The sequence below is a fragment of the Gambusia affinis genome, linkage group LG19, assembly GCF_019740435.1.
Source record: "Gambusia affinis linkage group LG19, SWU_Gaff_1.0, whole genome shotgun sequence".
Taxonomy (NCBI): domain Eukaryota; kingdom Metazoa; phylum Chordata; class Actinopteri; order Cyprinodontiformes; family Poeciliidae; genus Gambusia; species Gambusia affinis.
Window position 1 is genome coordinate 11,031,115 of NC_057886.1, and position 23,963 is coordinate 11,055,077.

Sequence of the window (23,963 nt, forward strand, 5' to 3'; positions counted from 1 at the left end):
AAAGGAACTGAGAGAACACTCCCTCCTCTTCTCTCTCCCTCGCACACAAACACACACAGATGCAGCTTTAAAGACCAGGAAGCAGCTCGTGCTGTCGGTAAGTTCTGTTTTATTTTGTTTAAAAGATTAAAATTTACTCTTAAACGTAATTTGGTTTATTTAGAGAAACATTTAACATGTACATAAGGGTATGTAATGCAATTATTTCAAAGGACAAAACATTTTGGGTTGCAATTCTTTATTTCCTGATAGATTTTAGTTGTGCTACATTTTTTTCTCTTTAAGCATAATTCCAAATGCCAAATAGAAAATGGATGGCTGAAATTCTCAGTTTTCTCATGAAATTCAAGTGAATTTAGTTCTTCTTCAGTCCATTGGTCCCCAACTCGGGTCCTCAGGGCCGCTGCCGTGCATGTTTTAGATGTTCTCAACAGAGATGACTTAAATGACTGCATTACCTTTTGTGGATGTTTGCAATTGCTACAGATGCCGGTTATCATCCATTTATTTAAGCCAGGTGTGCAGCAGCAGGGAAACATCCAGAACATGAGCCCTGAGTACCAGTGTTAGGGGCCTCTGCTTTAGTATGCTCTAAAATTATGAACACAAACAAATCTAAAAAAAAAAAATAATAATTTACTTCAGTACTAAATGCTTAAAACAACTGTATGGCAAAGATGAACAATGAAAGCTCCAAAATTTATTTACAGGAATTGAAGATGTCAAGAAAAATTGTGGGTTATTGTGCTGCTCTGCTCTTCACTGTGACGTCGGTGTACGCTGCACGGAGAAGTCTGAACTGCATCAACGATCTGAACACCTGCCACCAGTTTGATGACACAAACATCTTAGAACTTCTTCACTGGTTTGCTTGTGAAGTTCAAATCGACTACAACAATATCATCCGGCTGACCTTTGATCCAAACTCAGGTGATTATGGCAGCCATTATTACAGAAATCAGGAGGGACTCCTGGAATCTCCACCTAGGGGCTACCATTACTACACAATTGGCAATATTCACCAAGGCGGTTCAGCATCACTTCCATCTTATGTAGTAAATTCCCAGAGGAATACTGACTGGAACAGCGCTCGAATCCTAATTTGTGTAAATCGAGACAGACAGGTAGACCAAGTCTTCATCACTCAGCATTACGATGAATATGAAAATCAGGGATCAAGCTATGATCCAGAACAGACATTCAGAATCACCACCAACTTTTTGAGGCAACTCAGGAAGCGTTCCATTAATGAAATCCAACAACTTGCTGATGGTTCCCAAACTGGACTGTTTAGAAACACCTCACATGCCCACTCCCAGGAAGTTCACCAACCTAAGCAAAACACCCAAATAGATATGGCTAATATCCCAGTAAGGCAAGATGACTGCCTAAAAAACTGTATAGCTAACTTTTGCTGCTTCATTTGTGTTGTTTTTATTATTTTGATCATTTTAGGGTCTTACTTTGGTAATCGGCGCAAATAACAATGTGAAATAAGTGGGAAGGGACCATGTCATACTATCTCAAAAAACATGCAACTGTGGTGCTTATTGATAGTAATAACGACGACGCCTTTTTCTAAAGAATTTTTGTGACACATTTTGATCAAATATTTTGTGTATTTTGCAAAAATATGATTCAAGTGTGTAAAGATTGTTTTTACTGTATATATGAAAGAACACCTCTGCCTTATATCAAGCAATAATGTGCATTCAGACAGCATACACTAAACCCGGAAATGTCTCTTTAAAACAGCAGCTTAATAAAAATGCATCTCCACTTTAATGGCTTCTATATTTTATATTAACTTCACAATTATTTATAACATACATTATTCTATAGTGCTATGACTGCATAAATATTCTACTTACTTAGGCTATTTTTCCAAATATTCAGCAAGTAAGCCACTCCACGGCCAGAGACTCAACATCTATAGAGCGAATCTGTTCACCATATTAACCAATTCAAAGTTCACTGAAGTGCGACAAGAATCTTAAAGTTATTGTTGTGATACGATATCCAGACACTGTGCAGATGATTCATGTCATCCAATAAAGCACAGCAGTTTAACTTGTCTTTTAAGTAATCGTAAGCAGATTAATGGTATCAATGTCAAGGTTTAAAAAAAGTTTTGCTTCAAAAATCTCAAAACATTTTTGTCCTAAAAGTATGGAAAAAGCTACCACACTTTCCATGCATCCAAGTTCTTGTTTGTAGCCAGCACTAAAAAATGCCTTTATGTTTAAGTGAAAAATAAAAATACAGTTTTTCTAACCCAGAGAAACAAGAGTGACACTCAGCAGACCAGCATAAGACAGATCATAAGATATTGAGTCATAAAAAGCAGTCAGCCTGCAGAAAACAGAGATGAAAAGGCTTATTTTATTGGGGAGGAACACCACTCTAAGTGCTGCTGCCAAGTTAATATTGATGTTTGTTTGGAAGAAATGTAAAAAAAGAAAAACTCAATTAAAACTGAGATCACTTACAAAGGGAACATATATAGAGTTATGTTTATGGAAACTATAACGATCATCCAAAGATAATTGTCTGCATTGATTATTACTGAAGTTAGTTTTAACACAATAAAATGCAGATAACCACTCCTGCAGGGACCTTATTTGGAGAGAAAATCCCCCAAATCAGAGTTCAGTCCATAAGCCCAGTGTGGACTGACATTTTTTTCACTAATCTAATTTCTAATATCTGAGGAAAATAGACAATATCAAAGTTGCAACATTAACAAGGTTCTAAGTTCTGGCCTGGTTAAAAAGTGGGTAGAAATTTCATCTAAAAGATTGTGTGTGTTTACAGTACATCCATTAAATTATTCTTAATATTGGTAACATCATTCTTATTTGTTTATCACTCCAGGAAAAAAACATAAAGGGCTTAGTCACAAGTAGTGAAGTAACAGCATGTACTGGAGATAAGCAAAAAAAAAAAAAGACATACAAACAAACCAGTCTAGTTTTGCCAGTTCCAGGGGAAGCATACAGTTATGAAAAATTTACGTCAACCTAAAAGTGAGGCAGCAGATGAAAAGGCAAAAACAAAAAACCTTCTTTCATGCATCCAAGTAAACATGCAAAAGTATTAGTATAATTTCATAACCTAGTAATCCACAAAATATTTGTAGACTAGAAAGCCAATTGCATCTCTTTCGATTGTGTTTAGCTAAGTGTAACGCAACAGTAATGATATACGACATTAACTAGCTTATCTAGCTCACTTTTGCAAACATCTCAAACCAATTAATACACTTCCAAAGAATGCTTTTTGAATTGATTGCTTTGTACGCAACACCCTGCGGTGTTGTGCCATCATGAGCTTTGCCCAAGAGAAATTATTTTATGGAAGCCGATACTTAAACACAAGTACAGCCAACAAAAGATAAGAAGGCCGCCCTTATGCTGAAGTATGTCTGTGCTAGTTAAATATCAACACTAGTCTCTGAATACAGAGGTCAGGGGGAATATCATGTCTAAGAATGGATGTCCATGTTTTATCAGACATAATACTTTTTACCTGGAAAGGTTTTCATGTCTATTCAGCCTTTAAATATTGTTATTTAGCCAGTAAAGATTTATTTGAATTTTGTTTGCTCTCATTTATGTTTCACATTAATTTCTACTTGTACAGGACAATTAAATAGTAAGTAGTTGCAAAATATCAGTTATCAGCACTGAATCAATTCACTCCTTTATAAATTCAGACCCTCACTTTGTACCTTCTTTTTCCACTGGGTAATGTAAAACTACTTTATGCTCAAGTATATAAGCACTGTTGTAGGTAAATGCCCTGAATGTAAGATGGCAGTAGGACCACAGGGAGGAGGCAGAGGAGCAACTTATTTCCCACGGATTATCTGTCTCATAGTCTCAGGACATAGTGACAGTTTTAACAAAACAAAAAAAAACATAGTTATAAAACTTACCACTGCAGCTTTAAGGGAAGTCATATTTAAATAAATGTGTACTTATGTTACTCAACACATCAAAATGACGGAGTTGGTTAAAAAACCTGAGTTGTAATGTGCCAAATCTAACATAAATCATAATCTAAATATAAAAGAATGTAAAAAATAACCCTTTATTTTTTAATCCAGATCTACATATGTACAAAATACATATATATATACTTATACATGGGCAGAAAGGGATCAAAACTACATAATTATAAACTTGGCTAAAGTACAAAATGACAAATATCCCTACCAATCATGCGTTAGTCTTAACAGTATTTGCACATAAAATCACTTTTATAAGGTTACAAAGGACGTTTCCATCAGGGCTGCTACTCTGCTGTGCTCCTCTTTGTGAGCCTTTTATTATGACATAACTATATTCTTAAATACGAAGATGAAACTACAAAGTTTACCACAGTGAAAAGATGTTCTAAGAAAATCAGCTACACAGCTTATTTTTAGTAAAGCAATTTGATGGGGACAGTCTGTGTAACATGAAAGTAAATATAGACATACAAAAACAAGGTCTCTCAGCAAACAGTATGCTTGGTCAAAAATATATAACAGCAGCCACAATTGAATAAAGCAGAGTTCAAGTGAAAGGACAGGAAACTCAGAAGAGCTTCATCCACGATGAATGTGTGTGCTTTTCTGTGTGTAAACATGAGATCATATCCTGCAGAGGCACGCCGAGGCTCAATCCAGCTGCTTATGGTTACAGTCAACCAATCAACCGAAGCAAAGCATGTCATTACAGCACCTTGTGCCTGTTCCACATTCACCACACAAAGAAAAGAGAGGCACATCACTTAGCCTTTTCATTAGTCTCTACTCCCGTGGGCAAGGCATTCTTAGACTTCGACTCAGAGCTGATGTGTGCACATGAGTAAAGACGCACAAGAGGTCTAAAAGCTGTTATAACCTGGCTGTAGATCACACACGCCCTTACACAAATATTTCCTGGACCACACAGAAACAAGCCACCAACTTCCAGCCGGATGTTGAGGTGAAGAAGAAATAGAAACATTTCCAATTTAAAGCCCTAAATGTCCCACATAATAAAAGCAAAACAAATACTTGGGAGATTATTGGGCGTGCTGATGTAACAGTGTGTTCTGTTCAGATTTATTCCCAAATGAGTTAAAGTTAGTTTGTTTTTGCTATCTCACAAAAAACAAGCAACAAGAAATCTCACTTTCTAATTTCTTCTTTAGAGGCTACTCTAAATCTATTTTCCTCTAATCCCTTCTGCCCAATAAACCTCATGTTTTAATGTATCTTCCTTCTTCCCTGGCCTCTTCCTCACAGGGCCTCTCTCCACAGGTTCAGCTGAGCAGGAAGATGGTAATCCGAGCCAAATGTAGCAGTAATGGGAGCTGTAATCCTCTCCCTTTTCCTTGCTGACTTCCGTTTTACTTACCCAAGGCCATGCTACATACATTCAGAATGCCCATGTGCTTGCTAATTCATCTGAAAAACTTACAAAACTCAATAAAAGTAGGGGAAACAACAGAAATAAACACTTTATGTCTGTGTAGCACAGAAAGAAAAAGAACCAGCCAACACAGAGCTTTAGAAAGAGCAAGTTGGAGTCTATTTTAGAGTACAATTTTTTTATGACCTCCACATTTGGAAAGTTACACCTCCCTGCCGCCCACAAGTGGATACTACTTAACGAGAGGAGGCAACATATGAGCACAGCTGTCTCCAGAGAGGAAAAGAGCAAAACAAACAGCAGAGAAAACATTAGCTGTTTTAAATCTCAGAAAACGCCACAATGATAAATAAATAAAAATGTGTTGCTCATATAACTTGTAATTGCACAAATAAACACATAAAATACATGTATACTTCAGTTAAAGCAACTGCAGATTAACACAAACATTTAAAATGGAAAACAAAAATGAAGTCGGCAGCATGAAGATAATTGACTTGAGGATAAGATATCTTAACTTTCCATGAAAAATTACATATACTCCTAAACACTCCTTAATCTTTTCCAGAATCTGTAACATCAACAACTTTTTTGTATCTTTCTGGAACTTTATTGGTTAGACTTAGAAATTAGATTCAAATAATCTATGTACGATATGAATATTGATGGTTTTTGAGTATTGAGTTAAAACAGAACAAATATTGATAAACCAGCAAACGATACTAGTAGGTGCTAAGACCTAATAAGTAATTCAGTCTTTTGATTCAAGTGTGTTGGAGCTGCGTCTACAAGTCTAAAATTGGGAGGATAGTGGCGGTCGAGGAATAGAGTTGCTGACCACTGAATAACACTTAGGAGAAAAAAAAAACATCACTCAAAATAACTCATTTTGACATGATGTCCTACTTTAAGTATGTGTTTCTACTTGTTTTTCAGAAGAAAAAAAAACATTTCACATTTTATTTTATTATTTTTTAAAAAGTAGTCCAAGTAGTGAGCAAATAAATTTTCTAAAGCAACAGTACTTTCACAAATAAAAGTAATCTTAGCAAAAAATATATAAATAACAGAACAACTTCTTGAAACCAAGAGAGAGGACAATAAGCTAATAAAAAGTGGTTTTAAATTAAATGTGAGTATTAACTGAAAATTTGCTTTGTAAATTTTTTGGCTCTTTCTTTTCTTTCCAGCCATGTTTTTCTCATCACCAACCCCCACTGACCTACATTTGCAGACGGCATAAGTGGACAAGCACATGGGTTCAGAGTTAGTCTGATTTATTATTTTTTTGACCCTGTCATTACTTCACAGATTAATCTTCCTTTTTCATATGCTAAGATGATACTACACAAAAAACAGCAGTAACCTTAAAGCATTGTTACTTATTTCAAACATGTGATTGTGTAAAAAAAATCCCATAAACAGGAAAAGTCAGTGTCAAAGTTGAGATGATTCACTACTGTTGCACGTTTTTGTTCCAGAATGGAGCAACTTGTTGAAAAGTGAATATAAACATGTTCAACAACAACATAGAAAGCTTTTTTTTTTTTTCAAGCAAAGAGAGTGGATAGAGTTTACTCACTGTCTGTTGGTCGTGTTGTGGGTTGCTCCGCAACAGGTGACTGCACCTTCTCCACCCGTGGCTCTGACAAGGTTGGCAGTGGGGTGACGGGTGCAGGTGGTGGGTGGTTGTTGTTGTTCTCTACAGGGCTGCCTGTCGCAGAGTTCTCCGGTTGTCTGAAGACGGGAATCTCCGGTCTTCTGGAGATGCCGTCAACTAAGCTCAGGCTGGGAGAAGGGGGCTCTGCTCTTCTCTGGGTTAGCTCAGGGATCCTAGAGACCGGTGGGGACGACAGCTGGCTGTCCGCCCTCCTGGGAGGCGCAGGGGGCTCCTGAGGCCGAGTCATGCTGAGCTCCGCTCGTCGGTTTGTAATGCTGGAGATGGAGTTTGAGGTGCTGTCTAGGGCATTGCTCCGACTGCTCAGGCTCACCTCTGGCCGCTTGAGGCCGAAGCGAGCGATGCCAGCACTGGGCGAGCTGTCAATCTGTTTGGAGGAGACCTCGATGGAAATCTCTGCCCGGCGGGAAGCAGCTGCATCAGGGTTTCGCCCTGATAGCTCAATGCGCCTCATCCCGCTCTTTGGGGATCGTAGGTTTGAGGACTCGGAAGCAGTGGATCTGGAGGAGGAGGAATAGTCAGAGTTGCGTGAACTCAAGTCATAGCTCCGTTGGCTGGTTGTGGAGGATGTTGAAGAACGGAGGGGGTTGGTGGTTCGGCGAGACAGAGGCGAAGGGTGCGTGGTTGTATCTGTGTCCTCCACCTCAAACGACCGTTTCAGAGCTGCAAGACACAAATAGTAGGGGTTAAACATTAGTTAAAGAAGAGAACTGTGGTTTCCTGCATATTTTTCATGTTAAAATTCCTCACTTCTCCAGACTTAAACTTAGGGTAAATTAATGATTTCCCCTGAATTAGTTTAAAGAAAAAACTTATTCAAATAAGAATAAGTTTCACCACATTATCATAATGCTTACCAAATGTGGTAACAGGTCACGTAATAAAGTCTGTAAATGCATTTATTTTTCCACACACTCTCTTTCCATACTTCAATGGAGATGAGACCTTGAAGTAGCCCATTTCTAGCCAAAGTCTGCCATTTCTACAACTATTAATCATTAGGCATTTAAATAGTAATATTTTACGCGAAAAAAAAACATTCACAAAGAAGTATTTTTATTATTATTATTCCACTGAGCAACTTGGGAATGATATAAAGCGGCGGCAGATTTTCAGAAACAATACCAACGAAGTACATACGGCAAAAAATGTTAAAAAAAAATCTTAGAAAATATAATAAATTCGCTTGGGAATTATAAATAAAATACGCGAACTACCTACAATAGGTAGTACAATAGGTTACAAACAGGTTGCTTGAGGACAGCAATTGTTAGGTGTATGCTATGCTATCTGGCAATAAGTCATTATTTAAACTCTCACCTGACTTGACACGTTTCGCGTAGCTCTTCAGCATGTCGCTAATACCCTAAATCCACACTCACTCGAGTAAAAAGATGTATTTACTACCATCAAAGAGTTGCACCTGAATATGTGCTAAATTATGTGCTAAAAGCTAACTTAAAAAGACGACTAACATCAGTTCCTTCCCGTTGCCAGGCTCTGGACTCTCACGCACCTGTGGACATCTGGACTAACCACATCTCGCGAGACTCTCAGTGAATCACGTCAACGTTAAAAACTTCGATAAATTTTTTTTCTCGCCTCAAACTGAAAATACAAGGTTAGTTTTGTAACCGATTATAATATAAAAATTAGAAATTATGGAGTAAGTTAAGTTTTGCAATTGTTCTTAAAACTGTCCCACTTTTTTAACCACAATATAAACACATCTTTTAGATCTGTTTAACTTTTAAAAGTTTTTTAGTTGTTTCCACTACATCACTTACAGTATATAGTCGCCTGTACCACAGTGACAGAGAGAAATCTACTTTGATAGGTCTCTGAATTTTTTTTCTACTTATACATTTATTTACTTATTTGTTTAGTGATATATCAATTGTAATTGCCAATTGCACTGTAGTTTATGGAAACACTATCCATCCATAAACTTCTATAAACATTCTTTCATTTTTAGCAAATGTTACCCACCTCTAATAAATTAAAGAAAAAAATAAAACTCTTTCTACTTCATTCACCACTTCTTTCTTCTGAAATATATTTTATGGTGTTTAAAAAAAGTTTTCAAAGTAGAATGACTGTTTAAGATTAGATCAAATGCCCTCTAGCTTTTTTTCTCCTCAGTTTCTACCCTACAAAAAGCCGTGTGTTGTCAGGGTCATGTTACGAGTGTCTATAAGTTGTCAACAACTCCACCAAAGACTGACTTTTCTTTCCAAAATCCTCACATGGTTTCATTTTCAATAATTGTGTAAATAATCCAATAATCTCAGAAAAAAATGGAAGATTAAAGACTAAATGAAAAAAGTGAAAACAGATTTGTGTGTCAGAACATTTTGTCGTTTCTCTCCCATCTTTCAACATAACCACACCAGAAGCTTTTATGACATATTGACTAAAACTGAGCAAAGATGTAGTGTCTGCATTTGCACCAATTTCATTCAATCATAACGGGAACACCAGCGTTACACACTGCAGTGCCTGTACATTTTTACATATTAGCTTATTCTAAAGGTATTTTTATGGCAATACATTCTTTATAAGAGCAAATGCTTTTCTCATACCTTCAAATATTTATCTCACAGACCTGAATTAGTTCAGATTTTTTTAAATAAAAATACAGAGAATAGTTTCTGTCTTGGGAAAAACTTGATGTTATTATTTGCTCTCTAGCAACAGTTCAGCTTCATGTCAGATGTGAGGGTGACTCCTGGCTCACCTTCGCTATAAGCTCAGGGACCAAAGCAGCAAGAAAATCTAGAGCAGCAACATGGCTCCATTCCCAGAGTTCCACACAAAGATCTGGCGTGCTTTAAAGATGACGAGCCAAGCACCAGCATGCGAGAAGACCTGCTTTTTCCAAACCAGCATGTTGCATTATGTTATATTCTTCCTATGCTCCAGCAACTCTTTGTGTTCGACCTTACAGAATGGTGTGTTGCATAAATCAGAACCGAGTTTTGCTTCAGTGCATCTTTCAAACCTTTTCCACCTTTTCCCCCAAACATATCTAGAATGACCATTCCTTTTAATGAATAACAATAATTTGTCAAACCTTGCTTCAGTACTCTATGTAGGAACATTTAAGGCTATAGGAGTAGTATTGCGAATATTTATCTGGAGCAGGGCCAGCATTCACAATCTGTCTTCAAGTATAGTACACCAATCACATAGAAAAGGAAGGTCACAAAAGTTATCTAAAACCCATTGAACACACTGATAAGAGAAGAAAATACTTCTTTTTAGATAGGAGGGTAAATGAAGCATTAATGCAAACAGTTAATGTACTGTAGCAAGGTTTAAATCTCTTTCATATGGAGGACTAACTCTAATAAAAGTTGCTTTTAAGCAAAGAATGGCCTTAAATGGCACACAGTCCTTTGTGAAAGTATTCATGCACCCTGAACCCATACCACAAGCTTTGGGATTTTAGTCAGATTTTATGTGATTGAGCCAGTCAAAATAGTGCATACTTGTTAGGTTGAGAAATAATTATACATAATTTTTAGAAGTTTACTGAAATTATCATCTGAAAAAGTGCAACTTGGGTATGTATTCAGCCTCTCTTACTCTGCTATACCTAAACACAATCAGTCACAGGTAGAACCAGCAGTTTCCAGAAGGTTGTAAAACAATATCTTGAGCTTTGAACACGTTACTACAGAAAGATTACCGTAGTGCTTAATCCATCATATTGTAATGGAAACTGTAAGACTACCAAGGCATGGATTGTGATGTTCCAAGCCTGGAATATTGTTTTATGACCTAAATGTTTTTTAAACTTCTCAACAACTCTACCCTTGACCTTTCTACTGTGTAACTTGGTCTTCATGATGCTGTTTATTCACTAATTTGCTCTAGTAAACCTCTGAGGCCTTAGCTGAAAATGACCAATTAGGTGAATTCTAAAGATGTAATTTCATTTAGGGGTATTAGTTTAGATGGACAGGGACTGGATACCAAGCCCTGCAACACCTTTCTGGTTTTCATTGATAAATCAAACAATATTAGTCTAATTTCCACTAAAATAAAAATAAATATTTTACAACAGAAATCTCTCAGCAGTCTTTTCTCCACTGAACAAATGTTTGATCATCTTGGCCGATACTTGATGGACGTTACTTGTCATGCCCTCAGATGTGTGGGCTGTGAGGCTGAAGCATGACAGACATGGGAGCGCATGTGCTGCACGATATTTAAAACTGTGTTTGACTTTTAGGTAATATATAATGACCTGTTTGCAATAAGACTCCGCTCTGTGACTGGTGACAGAAGGCCTCTGTTGTGACGTCTTCACAGACACAGTGGAGACAGAGGTCTTGTCAGAAGTGTTACTGTCTCTCTCCAGTGTTGTAGTACTCGAAAACGGTCTTGGTCTCGAGACCGGTCTTAAGACCATTTTTTGATAGTCTCGGTCTTGTCTCGGACTCGACCACATTTGGTGTCGGTCTTGTCTCGGTCTCGGACATTGAGGACTCGGTATTTTATTTCAAGACCGGTCAAGACCACAACTGTGAAAATAACGCTAAATCATCAGTATCAATTTCTTTAAGATCCTTCTTTTTATTGGATGCACTCCTGATTCAAATCCAAGCAATAACCCGTCTCATTGGTAAATGCATGTTGTTGTTTTTTAACTGCTGTCGCCCCACCCCTTTCACCTTGGAGCGACTGCAGCACTTCGATTGAAAGTTACAAGTGGTTGTCTGAGAAGGGGATAAGATGTCGGCCAAATCATCGGTTATAAAATTTGGCTATTTAAATCACAAACAATACATTTGTAAAGCAACATTGAGAAAAAAGCATACAGCGCAATGTAAGTTCTGCAGTGCTTCACTATCAGAGACGGTGGGGACTACGTCCAACTTTTATCGACACCTTGAAAGAAAGCACAAAGAAAGGTAAGCTGTGTGTAAAAGTGATATTAGGAAAGCTAGCAAGTTAACGTAAGCAATTTCCTCGGTATCAAAATTATTCTACCCGGCCATCACACAGTTCTTATTTCAATATTAGCTACACATATTAAGTTAGCTAAAGTTATATATGTATGCTTTATCTTTTAGGGTGAATGTTCTCCTTTCTTATCCGCTATTTGCCACCTAGCTTGATGCACAAGTTGTCACCTAGTAGTGTTTGTGAAAACATGTCGGACATTACTGATTTAATTTAAAGAAGTGTTGATTCGTGTTGTGCATGGACAACGCTGTTTCAATTACAGCTTTCCTGAACATGTCTCCGTATTTCTGTCGGCTTCATGAGTGGATTGCAGCACATAGGTGGAAGCAGAGCAAAAATAAAAGTCTGAATAGATAATCGTAATATATTTTGGTTCTTGTTCAATACTTCTCATGAAGGAGAAGACTGATGTGGAAGTCTCTACCTATGTTTAATAACCATAATAAGGTGACGTACGTAACCATGACAGAACAATGGTTCGTAACGGTTCTGTCAATAAGTCACCATGACAGAACATAATGGTTCGTAATGGTTACGTTCTGTAACGTAACCATGACAGAACGTAATGGTTCTGTCAATAAGTAACCATGACAGAACCTAATGGTTCGTAATGGTTACGTTCTGTAACGTAACCATGACAGAACGTAATGGTTCTGTCATGGTTACGTTCTGTAACGTAACCATGACAGAACGTAATGGTTCTGTCAATAAGTAACCATGACAGAACCTAATGGTTCGTAATGGTTACGTTCTGTAACGTAACCATGACAGAACGTAATGGTTCTGTCATGGTTACGTTCTGTAACGTAACCATGACAGAACGTAATGGTTCTGTCAGCATGTGCTGGCTTGTGCTGGTGGGTAACCCCAATGTCTCCAAAGCCATCATATATAATTTATTAATATGCCAAACCTGATATGCTTAACCTTAAATAAGTTGTATTTTCTTGCATTGGTCCTACAATTAACATTATTAAGGGAAGTAAGCAAATGCAGTTAACCTTGAGAGACTGAGTCGACTGGACATATAATAACATCCTGTTCCTAAGTTAGATTTTTTCTTTCTCATGAAAAACAATTATGAGACAGTGAATGAATTCATTCACTGTCTCATAATTATGAACTAAGGTCAATGTAAGTTACATTGACCTTAGGAGCTGGATATAGCTCCTGACATTGAAGATAAGACGTGGAGGTGATGCTCTGTTGTTTGGCTGTGGGAACTAGTCTATAGATATAAGCAGAGAGTGAAGAGACTAATATGCCTCACCTTATGAAAAATTAATAAATTAGTTGCTTTGTATGGATATAGGCAAATTACTTTTAGAAACCACATTGTTATGTTGCCATTTACAATTTCAGGTCAATAAGTAACTTTTTACCAGTTCACTCTCTATGGTTCATACCATATCAGTCATTTAACTTACTTGTTTATCCATTTCAAAAATGTGATGGCCAAAATACCATTGATTTGCATTTTGTTTATCTACATGCGTTTCTAGTAACATTACATTACACATATTTGACATGTATTTGTAAAGTTCCTACTTATTTTTAAGGTTGTTTTCTTATGTAATTGATGTTCATATGATCAGATAAACTGATTTCTATGTCCTATTTATTAGGTTCCTGGAATACAAGGCAGGGCAACAGAGTGATGTCACACAGCCAACAATATCGTTATTTACACAGAAAGTGCAGCTCTACAGCCCACAATCGCCAAGGCAGCAAGCCATCAGTGAAGCCATTGTTCAAGATTTGATCATTGGATGTTGTCTGCCCCTCTCCCTCGTGGAAAATGGACACTTTAAACACTTTCTTGAAGTCCTGGACAGTAAATACACACCAATCTCTAGAAAAACAGTTTCTGAGAGACGAATTCCAGAATTGGTCAGAAAAGTCAAGGAAACTGTCTTGGAGAAACTGAAGACCCAGTCGTCTGTGTCATTAACAACTGACCTTTGGTCTGATCGCAGGCTACGCTCCTTTCTTGGGGTGACTGCCCATGTGTGCTACAAATCTAAAGATTGCTATGCACTTGAATCCTACCTGCTGGACTGTAGGCGTTTTACAGGGAGGCATACTGGAGAGTTAAAGATGCAGTATGTAACTTTGTTAAAACAAAAAAATATCTTTGTAAAAGTTATATAGTTTTTTTTATATATTTATGTCACTATGTTGTGTCAGTATGTTATGAGACCGACAAGCTGTGAAAATATTGAGCTCCTCTGCCTTTTCTCCATGTTCCCAGTGCTAACTGGAGAAATACACTGCTTGGTCAAAAACAAACCATCTGATCCAGCAAAAGGGTCTTAGAACTGATAAAAGTCAGTCATGTTTTTGTGCACGTATTTCAATGGGGTTTGTATTTCTGCAGATGGCAGTAGTCGCTCAGGGAGGAAGTGAAGGAGATCAATCTTTTTTTCAACAAATTATCTGTCTCATAACATATTGTCACAACTTAGTGATAGATATAGATTTATTTAAGAAAAGTTATATAATGTAGCTATAATCTGTATACGAGAGAGAAACGAGAGAAATGATTGGCATTTTTTCAGTTTTACATATTTGCACATGGTTTTGAAATAGCACATTTAAAAACAACATAAATGTATGTACTGTTCATGAAAGGCAGAGAAAATACTATTTTGATCGACTTTGATTGTTTGAAATTCTGTGATTACAACATAGAAGTACTAAATAAAGATGTTTATGTTTATTCCAGTTCTCTGTGTAAAATATCTAGGTGTTTTTACGTGAATGTGGGTCTTTTAGATCAATTTTAGTGATTTTGATCATGTTTCACATTTTATTGTCACATACTGGCGCTGGTCTTGGTCTTGACTCGGTCTCGACTTCCCTCGGTCTTGGTCTTGACTTGGTATCGGACCCTAAAAGTCTTGGTCTTGTCTCGGTCTCGATACACTCTGGTCTTGGTCTTGTCTTGGTCTCGGGTTAGGTGGTCTTGAACACAACACTGTCTCTCTCCCTCCCTGTATGTGTGTGTGCATGTGTGTGTGTTTGCGTGCATGTGTACGTGTACGTGGGAGTGTGTGCTTAAACACAGCTGGAGAGAAGAGCAAACACAGTATGTTTTCCTTTCCCTGCTGGGGCCAAACCCTTTGCCTCTGCTAACGTCACTGCATCATGAGACATGCTTGTATAAGGAATTAATATTGACAACTAATTATTTGGTAAATAACCAATAAATCAATTTACCATTGCAAGTCCTTGGCCATTTATTTCATGCAATTTTGTTTTTTGGTGCACAAAATTAAATAGAATTTTGTGGAAGTTCTCGTGTTACTAAACGGTGCTGGTAGGATGCAACACATCTAAGTAAGCACAGATATTACTAATAAAGAAAACTAAATTCCATTTCACCTGGAACTGAAGTCAGTTTTTCAACCCAATTAATCTTGGACTCTAAACAGAGTGCTGCGAACGGACTGGACACCAAATAAGGCAGGCGTAGAGCGAAGCGTAATGTTTTTGGACTAACACTTGCAGCGGCATCAGTTGAATCTGTGTTTTCAATTGAAACAGAGTCAAACTGCCAAAGAGAATCACATGATGTAGCCTCTGCAAGTGTAGCATGCGCTGGCTGAGCGGCACATTCTCTCTGCCTCTCTGAGCGTGACAGTAGATGAGGCCTAGTTCGTCTTCTGTGGCTTTTCAGAACAAACGTGTGAAAAGCCATTAATCTTGATCAGTTTCAAAGATCTACACTTTCAGAATCCTTTCAATAGTAATCTTTATGTAGTTTGCTTTCACATTCGAGTCAAATTCCCTTCACATGCATGAGGAACTTCAAGCAACTGCTGATTTTACTTCATAATGTCAGGCCACATGGTTAGTGCTGCGTTAGGTTACTGCTAAGAAAAAATATAATATTTTGCACAGCAGCTGCTTCGCATTAAAATCATTTAGCTGATAAAATACAGGGCAGCCTTTTTTGTGACGTTATCTGAAATCAATCATGCAGTGTGTGTCACTTTAATCCCTGGCTGTTTCTTTGCTCTCAAGTCAGTTTCAAGATGTTTTGGGAATATTGCATAAAGGACCAGCAAATTGTTTCCAAATAATGCAAAAATGTGTACCTGTGTAATAAGCTCCTAAATAACCATGACCGCAGTGCAACCAACAGAAGAATTAACTTTCCATGCACAAGAGAAAAGCATAAAAGTCTGTTATTTTACAAACTGGGCACAGTGTTGTTGAGTGTTTTTTCATGTCTGGATGTACTGGTTTCTTCTTCAAAGTACAGACTGTTGTCTCATTCTCTGTCACATTTGTTTTTCAGAATAAAACAAATGAGAAAAAAAAGTAAAAATATGATCTAATTAACAACTATATTTGCTTTAAAGTGTTTCTGAATTCTTTCTCTGGAAAACATCAATGTTTAACAACCAAAACTGAGTAAAACTTACCATAAAACTTTAACTAACTTAGCACATCAAGTATGTGTAAAAGATCATTTTTAATGGTTATAAAATGTTATCTGTTCCCTTAAAACTGCAGAAGATCCAGGCATTACAGACAAATTTAACAAGCATTTAGTTTTAATGCATTTTGCATTAAAAATAAACGCTCTTATTGCAGCAACAATTTGATGCTGCAATATGTTGCAGCAACATATTCCTGCAACATATTGCAACATATTCCTGCAACATATTGCAACATATTGCTGCAACATATTGCTGTAACATATTGCAACATATGTACTAAGGCCTTAGTATGGAGGCCTCAGGAGGAAAAACATCCATCAATCTATTGACTGGAAGAAAAAGGAAGAAATACACTCAACTAAGATGCAAACAGCACAACAATAGGTATTCAAGTCCAGGACCATCTTGCAACCACACTAATGCCTATTATTCAATGAGGTATATATTATTTATGTCTTCAATGTTTAATTTGTATCATCACTACTACATGCTAGTAAATTAGATATTATAGCCAGAATATTTTAATGAATATCTCAAATACCTTAATCTTTATATGTGTCCATCTGCAATAACAAATAATGAAATAGATGCAGACAGTGTGCAGTGCACACAACTTTATTTCTGGTCAGATCATTGATAAAGGGTAAGATAGATAAATATTGCTGTAACTGGCCACTTCTCGCTCAATATCGTTTTGCATTCATGAGCAGCTAGTTTCTTTACTAATTTGTTTCGCAAATTACTAAAAACAAATAAAAAATGATCAAATAAAAATGGATAAAAACTGCGAAACACTTAAAAAAAATTTGCAGATGTCCTGTCCTGTCACTTAACTTGTGTCTGAATGAATAAGATTTTTGTTTTACATTTTAAAAAGTAGTGATGGATACTATTTAGTTTTACAAGCTGAACACTCAAAGTTTAAACCAACCAAATCTCTGCTACTCTTGTCGAACACATTTTCCACTCCTTGTAGAATAAAAGGCAAAAAGCAGCTCTTCACTCAGCATACAATATAAATCTTTCTTAACATATTAGTTGTTTTTAACCATGACTAAACCCTGCTGATCACTTTCGTCAGACTGCCTTCTTACTCAGTAAAAGCTCAACAAAGCCTTGCTGTGTTCACTGTGAACAGTGACCCCCGGTACTTCCCTGCAGCACCGCCATAGTTGCGTCATTAGCAGGAAGCCTGTCCTTGCTGGTGGGTCTACAGAGGCCTGATTGGGCCGATAAGGAAGGAGACTCCTGAGAAAAATCTTCTGTGAGGAGGCACTTCCTCCCTCATGCATGCTGGGCCAGCGCTGAGTCTGAACACTGATGCCTAGATCTGAAGCATGGCAACCATATATAGGCCTGTTGCTTCTTAATGACACTCTTTCACCTCGTTACTTAAAAAAATATATATATATTTGTGAAATAAACATTGCTACAGTTAAGAGGCAGTCAGCTTAAAGTAGCAATTTTCTTTTTTTTAAGGCATTTGACTTTTTGAGGTCTCACAACAATCCCTTTTAAGTAAGTTTCATTCCACTGAATATTTAATTGAATTTATCAATGTCTCATATGTTCCTAACATAAATTTAATGGAAATTAATTTTTGTCAGTTTAATTCAAATGTCCCAGGGGTTTCTGAACGTTCAGAAATTCACTCTTGAGTAATAGAGAGCGATGGCCATTCACAGAACTGTTAGATGTTTTAGACAATCTTGTTTGCATGCATTTAAAAACTCTGACAACTTTCCATAAAACTAAAACAGCAATGTGAGAGCATCCTTGTGTTTCTGCTGAGCAGGAAGTTCTGTCATTCGGTCAATAATCTCTGTAGTTTTGAAACTGAGGCCACATCTGAGGTCAATAACCTCCTGGGCAAGAAGGTTTTGTTTTCTGTTCATTTCAGCTTTAACACAGCAGAAGAAGTGATGACACTCTAAGTGCTTTACAACGGTGGCATACTAAACAGGAATGCTGTTCTGTAGTTTTTCTGTAGCGGCATTGTTATCCAAATATTTCTCTGCCTGCAGTGTGTCTGCAGCAGCTGCAGTGACCTGTAAAGAAGTAATGAACCACCAGGAACATATTTAATATGTAATAATATACAGGTTTCCATTTCAAACCTCGTGATCAGGCGTTGATCTCCATTGACAGCTTCTTTGGTTTACACCACCACACCCACTTGCTGGTCTAATATGAAATCACTGCTGCAGCGTGACATGTGATTACTCTGACCTCCTTTGATAAAGCTCACTCGATGTTTTGTTCTGTCTTGCATAATTGGCAAAGATTCAAGAGGAAATGTGATACTCTGCGTCACTGCTGGATGCCTAAAAGGAACAAAGGAAGTTTCAAAAGTGAAATTAATACTCTCTAATTACTTAATAACCTTCTTAAGGACCCAATGCCAATTTCATTGCTATTTCAATGCTCTTTTCAGTTTTAATTATAAGGGCAATTAATTATATTGCCCTTAATTAAAAGGCCTATTTCTTTGGAAACACCACCCATTTGTTTCTGTAGGTATGCTAATTGTAGAAGGAAGCATCTCAACAAAAACAAAAACGAAAGAAAAACACGTTACCTCGTGGATGCATGACAAATGGGATTTTTTCTGTTTCTTTCTTCTTTTCTTTTTTTTTTTTTTTAAGTTTCTGTCCGAGTTTCTCTCAGCACTTAATTAAAGAGCTTCTTCTGTTTGGGGGGTTGGCTGGTGCCTATCTCCAGTGGTTACTGGACGGGCGGGGTTACATGCTGGATGGGTCAGCAGCCCGTCACAGGACAACACAGAAAGACACAGGACAAACAACCATGCACACACACACACACTCATACCTTAACAAATTAACATAAAAGTAATGCTTCCAGATTTTGGGAGGAAGTACCTGGAGAGAGAGAATATGCAAACTCCTGACCAAGACTCTAAATCAGGACCTCCTTGCTGCAAAGCAACAGTGTTACCAACCCAAACATATTACCTATAAAAACCTATATTTCTCCTCATAGCGTTGTCAGCTCTGCTCTTCATTCTTGATTGTTCATGTTGGTGACCTATTTCCTAACAATCCAGCCCAACCTGCTTCAACACACATTGTTTAAAACCCCAACAGTGACCCATTATGCTGGTGTTCCACATGAGTGGGGAGCATCTGAAAACACGACTCAGAGCCACAAGCAAACTTTTTCACCCTCCGGAAACCTGTGTTTTCTGAACTCCACTCATCTTTCTGCACGGCTGCACTATGTCATCCAGGTTTAAAGACGCAAAAGACAGGAAGAGAGGCCGATAGGTTCTTCGTACATACCGCCAGCACACTGGTGTTGACAGACCAGCAGCCCTGGACGTGTGCAGATGTGTTCCTAATGGCTATATGTTTGTGGGAGACATATGGAAAGACAGGTTAGGGGGGAAAGGTGTCAGCCTGTCAGCCTCCCCCACCCCTCTACGCCCTCTCTTCTCCTCACATCCACCAATGACACGCCAAAGGGGGTGTGTGGATGGACGAGCTGCTGAGGGAGCAAAAGTGGAAGCGCAGCAAGAGGACGAGGAGGCAGAGGAGGAGGAAAAAGGGTGGGAGGGGAGAGATGACAGGGGGAATCTGAGAGATGAAAAGAAAGACGTGATCCAGGTGTTCACCTCACAGCTGTATGTTTCACGCTGAACAGAAACTACAGCATCATTTTGTCTTTCAGATGCACATTTTTCTCTGGTTGCACGGTCTCTGACCCACGAGAGACCTGAAAAGCAAACCCACTTTCACCGATTCTCAAAGAAGGAGAATGAACACGCACCACTTTAAGCACCATTTCCCTTTCAAAACACCACACCTCAATGCAGACGTCAACAAGCCCTCTTCAGTTTTCCAGATCTGCCTGGTTCCAGTACAACATGTGGAAGCTATCTATAGTGTCCTCATGGCAGGGTTAAAGAGAAAACGTCTCTGCAGGAGAAGCACAGGGAAAAAAAAGACAACAAGAAAGACACTGACCTTCGAAGTCTGATATGATCCCTTCCAAGTGAGCGTTGACAGTGGAATCAGACATTTTTGGGGAGAAAGTGTGTGCGAGTGTGGGAGAGAGAGAAAAAGAGAGGGAGCAGGGATCCCTTTTACCCCAGCAAGGAAAAGTCTTCCTGAGCCGCAGTCCCGCTTTTAAACAAATCCCAAATTAGGAGCCCGGGCAGCTGAGAGGAGGGGAGGTTAAACGGAAAAAGAAAAAAAAAAACAAGAGTTGAGCTGCTTGATCTTCCTTTATCTCCCCTCTCTCTTAAAGCAGCAACTTATTTTTCCTCTTCTCCTCCTTCTTTTCAACTTCCAGAGCTTGGAATGACACTCACTAGCCACCCTCCTCCCTCTCGCTCTTTCCCTCTTCTGCTCACAGCCCCCCCCTTTTTTTTCCTCCTTCCCTCCATATATCCCTCCCTTTCTTTCTGCAAAACTACTCTTTTTTTTTTTTCAAACAGACGGCTCAAATCATTCGCGTCCTATCAAGATCACATGGCTAAACACTGTGTCCCACAAGTTTTTTTGCAAGCTACAGACACACATTAGAATGAATATCTGCTTATCTTACTGTGGCAGGAGTGGAAATAAAATAGCTGTAGAGGATCCAGAAGCCCACTTTGAACTAATACAACCAGGGCACGCTCACACAGCCAGTGAGTGGACATTCTGGAGGCAGACATCAATAAATGAGTTTCCTAATGACTTAATGGCTGCACGAAGGGGTGTCTGTATGGGGGAGGAGGTGGGAAGAAGCGGACAGAAGGTGAGTGCTGGGGGATGTTTGCATGCGTGTATGTCAATGAATGTATGTCAAGAATGCAGCAAGATTATCTGCAGCTCTCAAGCAAATTTAACCAAAACTGATGCTGCACAAGCACCTCTGGGTCTGATTCCACATACATTGGTTTAGGTTTGACCCCATGCTTCGTGCAGCTACACCAGACACAGACATATGGTGCAAAAAGAACCATCTAAAAGACCCTTAATTACTTACAATTGAGCTTTTTAGCACGAAACAATCCAGGATTAATATATGGAAAGCACGGTGGAGGATCTGTGATGCTGTGGGACTGTTTCTATCCTGAATGTATTATTAAACCTTTTGGAGTACATGGACTTGCTGTATGCCACGGTGTTTTGAATAAAAAATAATTCAGTTCTGTTCTATTATATTAATGACGGTTTCTGCAACACAATTTTTTTTTTTTTTTTTTTTTATTTTAAAGGTTATTATGGAAGCCAATAAATGTGCTGGAGCTGTAAGTTTTAAGTAAAAGCATTCCCGACATCTCATGTAAGAATAGAAACAGCACTTTGAGTATTAAAAGAAATTGAGACAAATATTTTTTTTACATATAATTTGGGTTTAAGCTGCAGTTAATTTATTGCATTCTAATGGAGCGGTATGGGTTAACAGTCCTTGCAATAGTTGCACTCATCCTTAAGATTTATCTGTGTTTACTTAAGATTTTCAGTGTCTTGAACTCACAGCGAGCGTGCTGCTTACTTTGGTATCAGAGTTTGCGCATTTTGTTCACTTCGGACCACAAGCACACAAACCAGAACGCTGATTCTGAGTAAGTATTTACTCCACTACAACATTTAGACATTAGATTCAAGTTACACTACATTGATTTAACTGGAACTGAACTGAGCAAAGAATTACATCTACAAAAAGAAAAAGAAAAAGAAAAAAAGTTGTTATCATCAGTGGCCACATCTGGCTAACACAGATAGCACAGGAAAGTTGAGTCTTTCATCCTTTAAGATTACAGGCATTCCCATAATGCTGCCATATCTCTCTATTCAGATGGAAAACTATCTGTAGCATCTGTAGTTAATGTTCCCCTTCACTCACAAAACCTAACTTCCTCCACCAGAGGTCAGTGTTGTACTAATATGTCAACCCCCAGTTGTGACCCACAGTGTGAATGGTAGCTGTGTCACTGCTGTACTGTTATTCAATCTGCAAATAGCTGAAGATGGAAACATGAGGAGAATGTTGGTCCAGACACACCCTCGACCCAAACAGCACATCCTGACAAACACGTGTGTGAGATTCCATCACCATGCCACAAACACACGCAAACACACATCAGACGGTTACCAAACTTCTTCAACTTTGTTCAATCTACAAACATTGATTCATACGACTAGGACTTTTATGTAATAGTCAAACGTGAAGTTCTGCATATTTTAAAAGTAGAAGCAAAAGGACGCCCCAAGTCTCTACGCCATTTTTACACAACTAAAGGATCCAGCAACACTTGAAGCTCTGAGAACCCAAAGTTCTTAACGTACCAACACGTTTCAGCATATTGTCTGTTAGTAAAGTTGTTTCCTCAGTATTTCTGTTGTTACTGGAGATTTCACCACACTGGATTTTTGGCCCTCTCCAAACACATTGGAAGTAGGTGAAGATGTGTAAGGTATGTTTGGATCACACCTAGACCTAAACTGAAATATTGGGCCTTTTTTGAACAGTTTTCTCAGAATTGGTGAAAATTTCTATGAACATGTACAGTAAAGTCAAGCTACAGTTTCTCAGTAAATTTTAGATGACTGTGGTTTTATGTTCTTCTGGATGGTGAATCTCAGTCACAGTCTAAAATATTTGGCAGTCTCAAACAAGTTTTCTTCAAGAATTGTCTTGTCATCAATTTTCAATCAATTTTACCATCAGTTTTGCCCAGTTTTCCCATTTCCCAATCCATTTGATTGGTCCAGTCATCCATCCATCCAGGCTGATTTGGACTGCTAGTTTGCTGCAGAGCATTTCTCATGCAGGACAGACTAAGTTCTTGTCTCGCTTCATGAAAACGGCAAATTTCATTCAGTTTCAACTATAACTTTTTTTCTTGCTTCCTAAAGATCCGATTTGTAGAGTACATGACTAACAGTTATCATATCAGCAGTTTATTCTACCTGAGTTGTGGATCTCTGCTGCTCCTCCAGAGTTACCCTCAGTCTGTTGACTGCAGTAGTCCCCCTGTGTGGTCCATCGTAAAACCAAATCGAAACACTTCCTTACATCCAACCACCGGGTTTGACACCACAAATAAATCAGGAGATGTGCACACTCATTCAGAACTATTTGGATCTATCTCTGCTACACATCCTCACAAGCCCAAACAAGCCCACAGAGCTCCAATCCAATATTCTGTAACAACTGTCACAGCAGGAGAGAAGCGGGATGTTTATCTCCTAGAAAGGACCTTCATTCATATCGCTGCGTGAATGAATTGCATTCATGGCATGACGTGATCCACGGCATCTGCATTATAATTCAGTTTTGAATCAAAATCTTGAATTTATCCTGATATTAATTTAAAAGTGGGGAGGTATATTGTTTTATAATGTCCTCAGATAGGCAGCTGCTGGTGTCAGGTTGCACAGCAGCATATAGAAGATGAGAGACAGAGACAGCCGCCTGCTGCTTAATGTAACTCAGAGAGCCACCAAC

At 38.2% G+C, this 23,963-nt stretch overlaps 1 protein-coding gene and 1 long non-coding RNA gene across 5 annotated transcripts in view; one reads left to right on the plus strand and one right to left on the minus strand.

The window, feature by feature from the left end:
* Positions 1–23,963, minus strand: part of LOC122822449 (septin-9-like) — a 95,520-nt gene that overhangs the window by 48,858 nt on the left and 22,699 nt on the right. For 2 of the 4 annotated variants that reach the window (XM_044101131.1, XM_044101134.1), the window contains one exon: positions 6,985–7,743. In XM_044101131.1, coding sequence (XP_043957066.1) covers positions 6,985–7,743 — 759 coding nt within the window. Of the gene's footprint in view, positions 1–6,984; positions 7,744–8,400; positions 8,624–20,485; positions 20,819–23,963 lie in introns of those variants that run through there. The other 2 variants (XM_044101132.1, XM_044101133.1) reach the window with 2 other exon arrangements.
* Positions 9–1,785, plus strand: LOC122822451. Its single transcript, XR_006369150.1, has 2 exons — positions 9–97; positions 711–1,785. It is a non-coding gene; the product is annotated as an uncharacterized LOC122822451 (long non-coding RNA).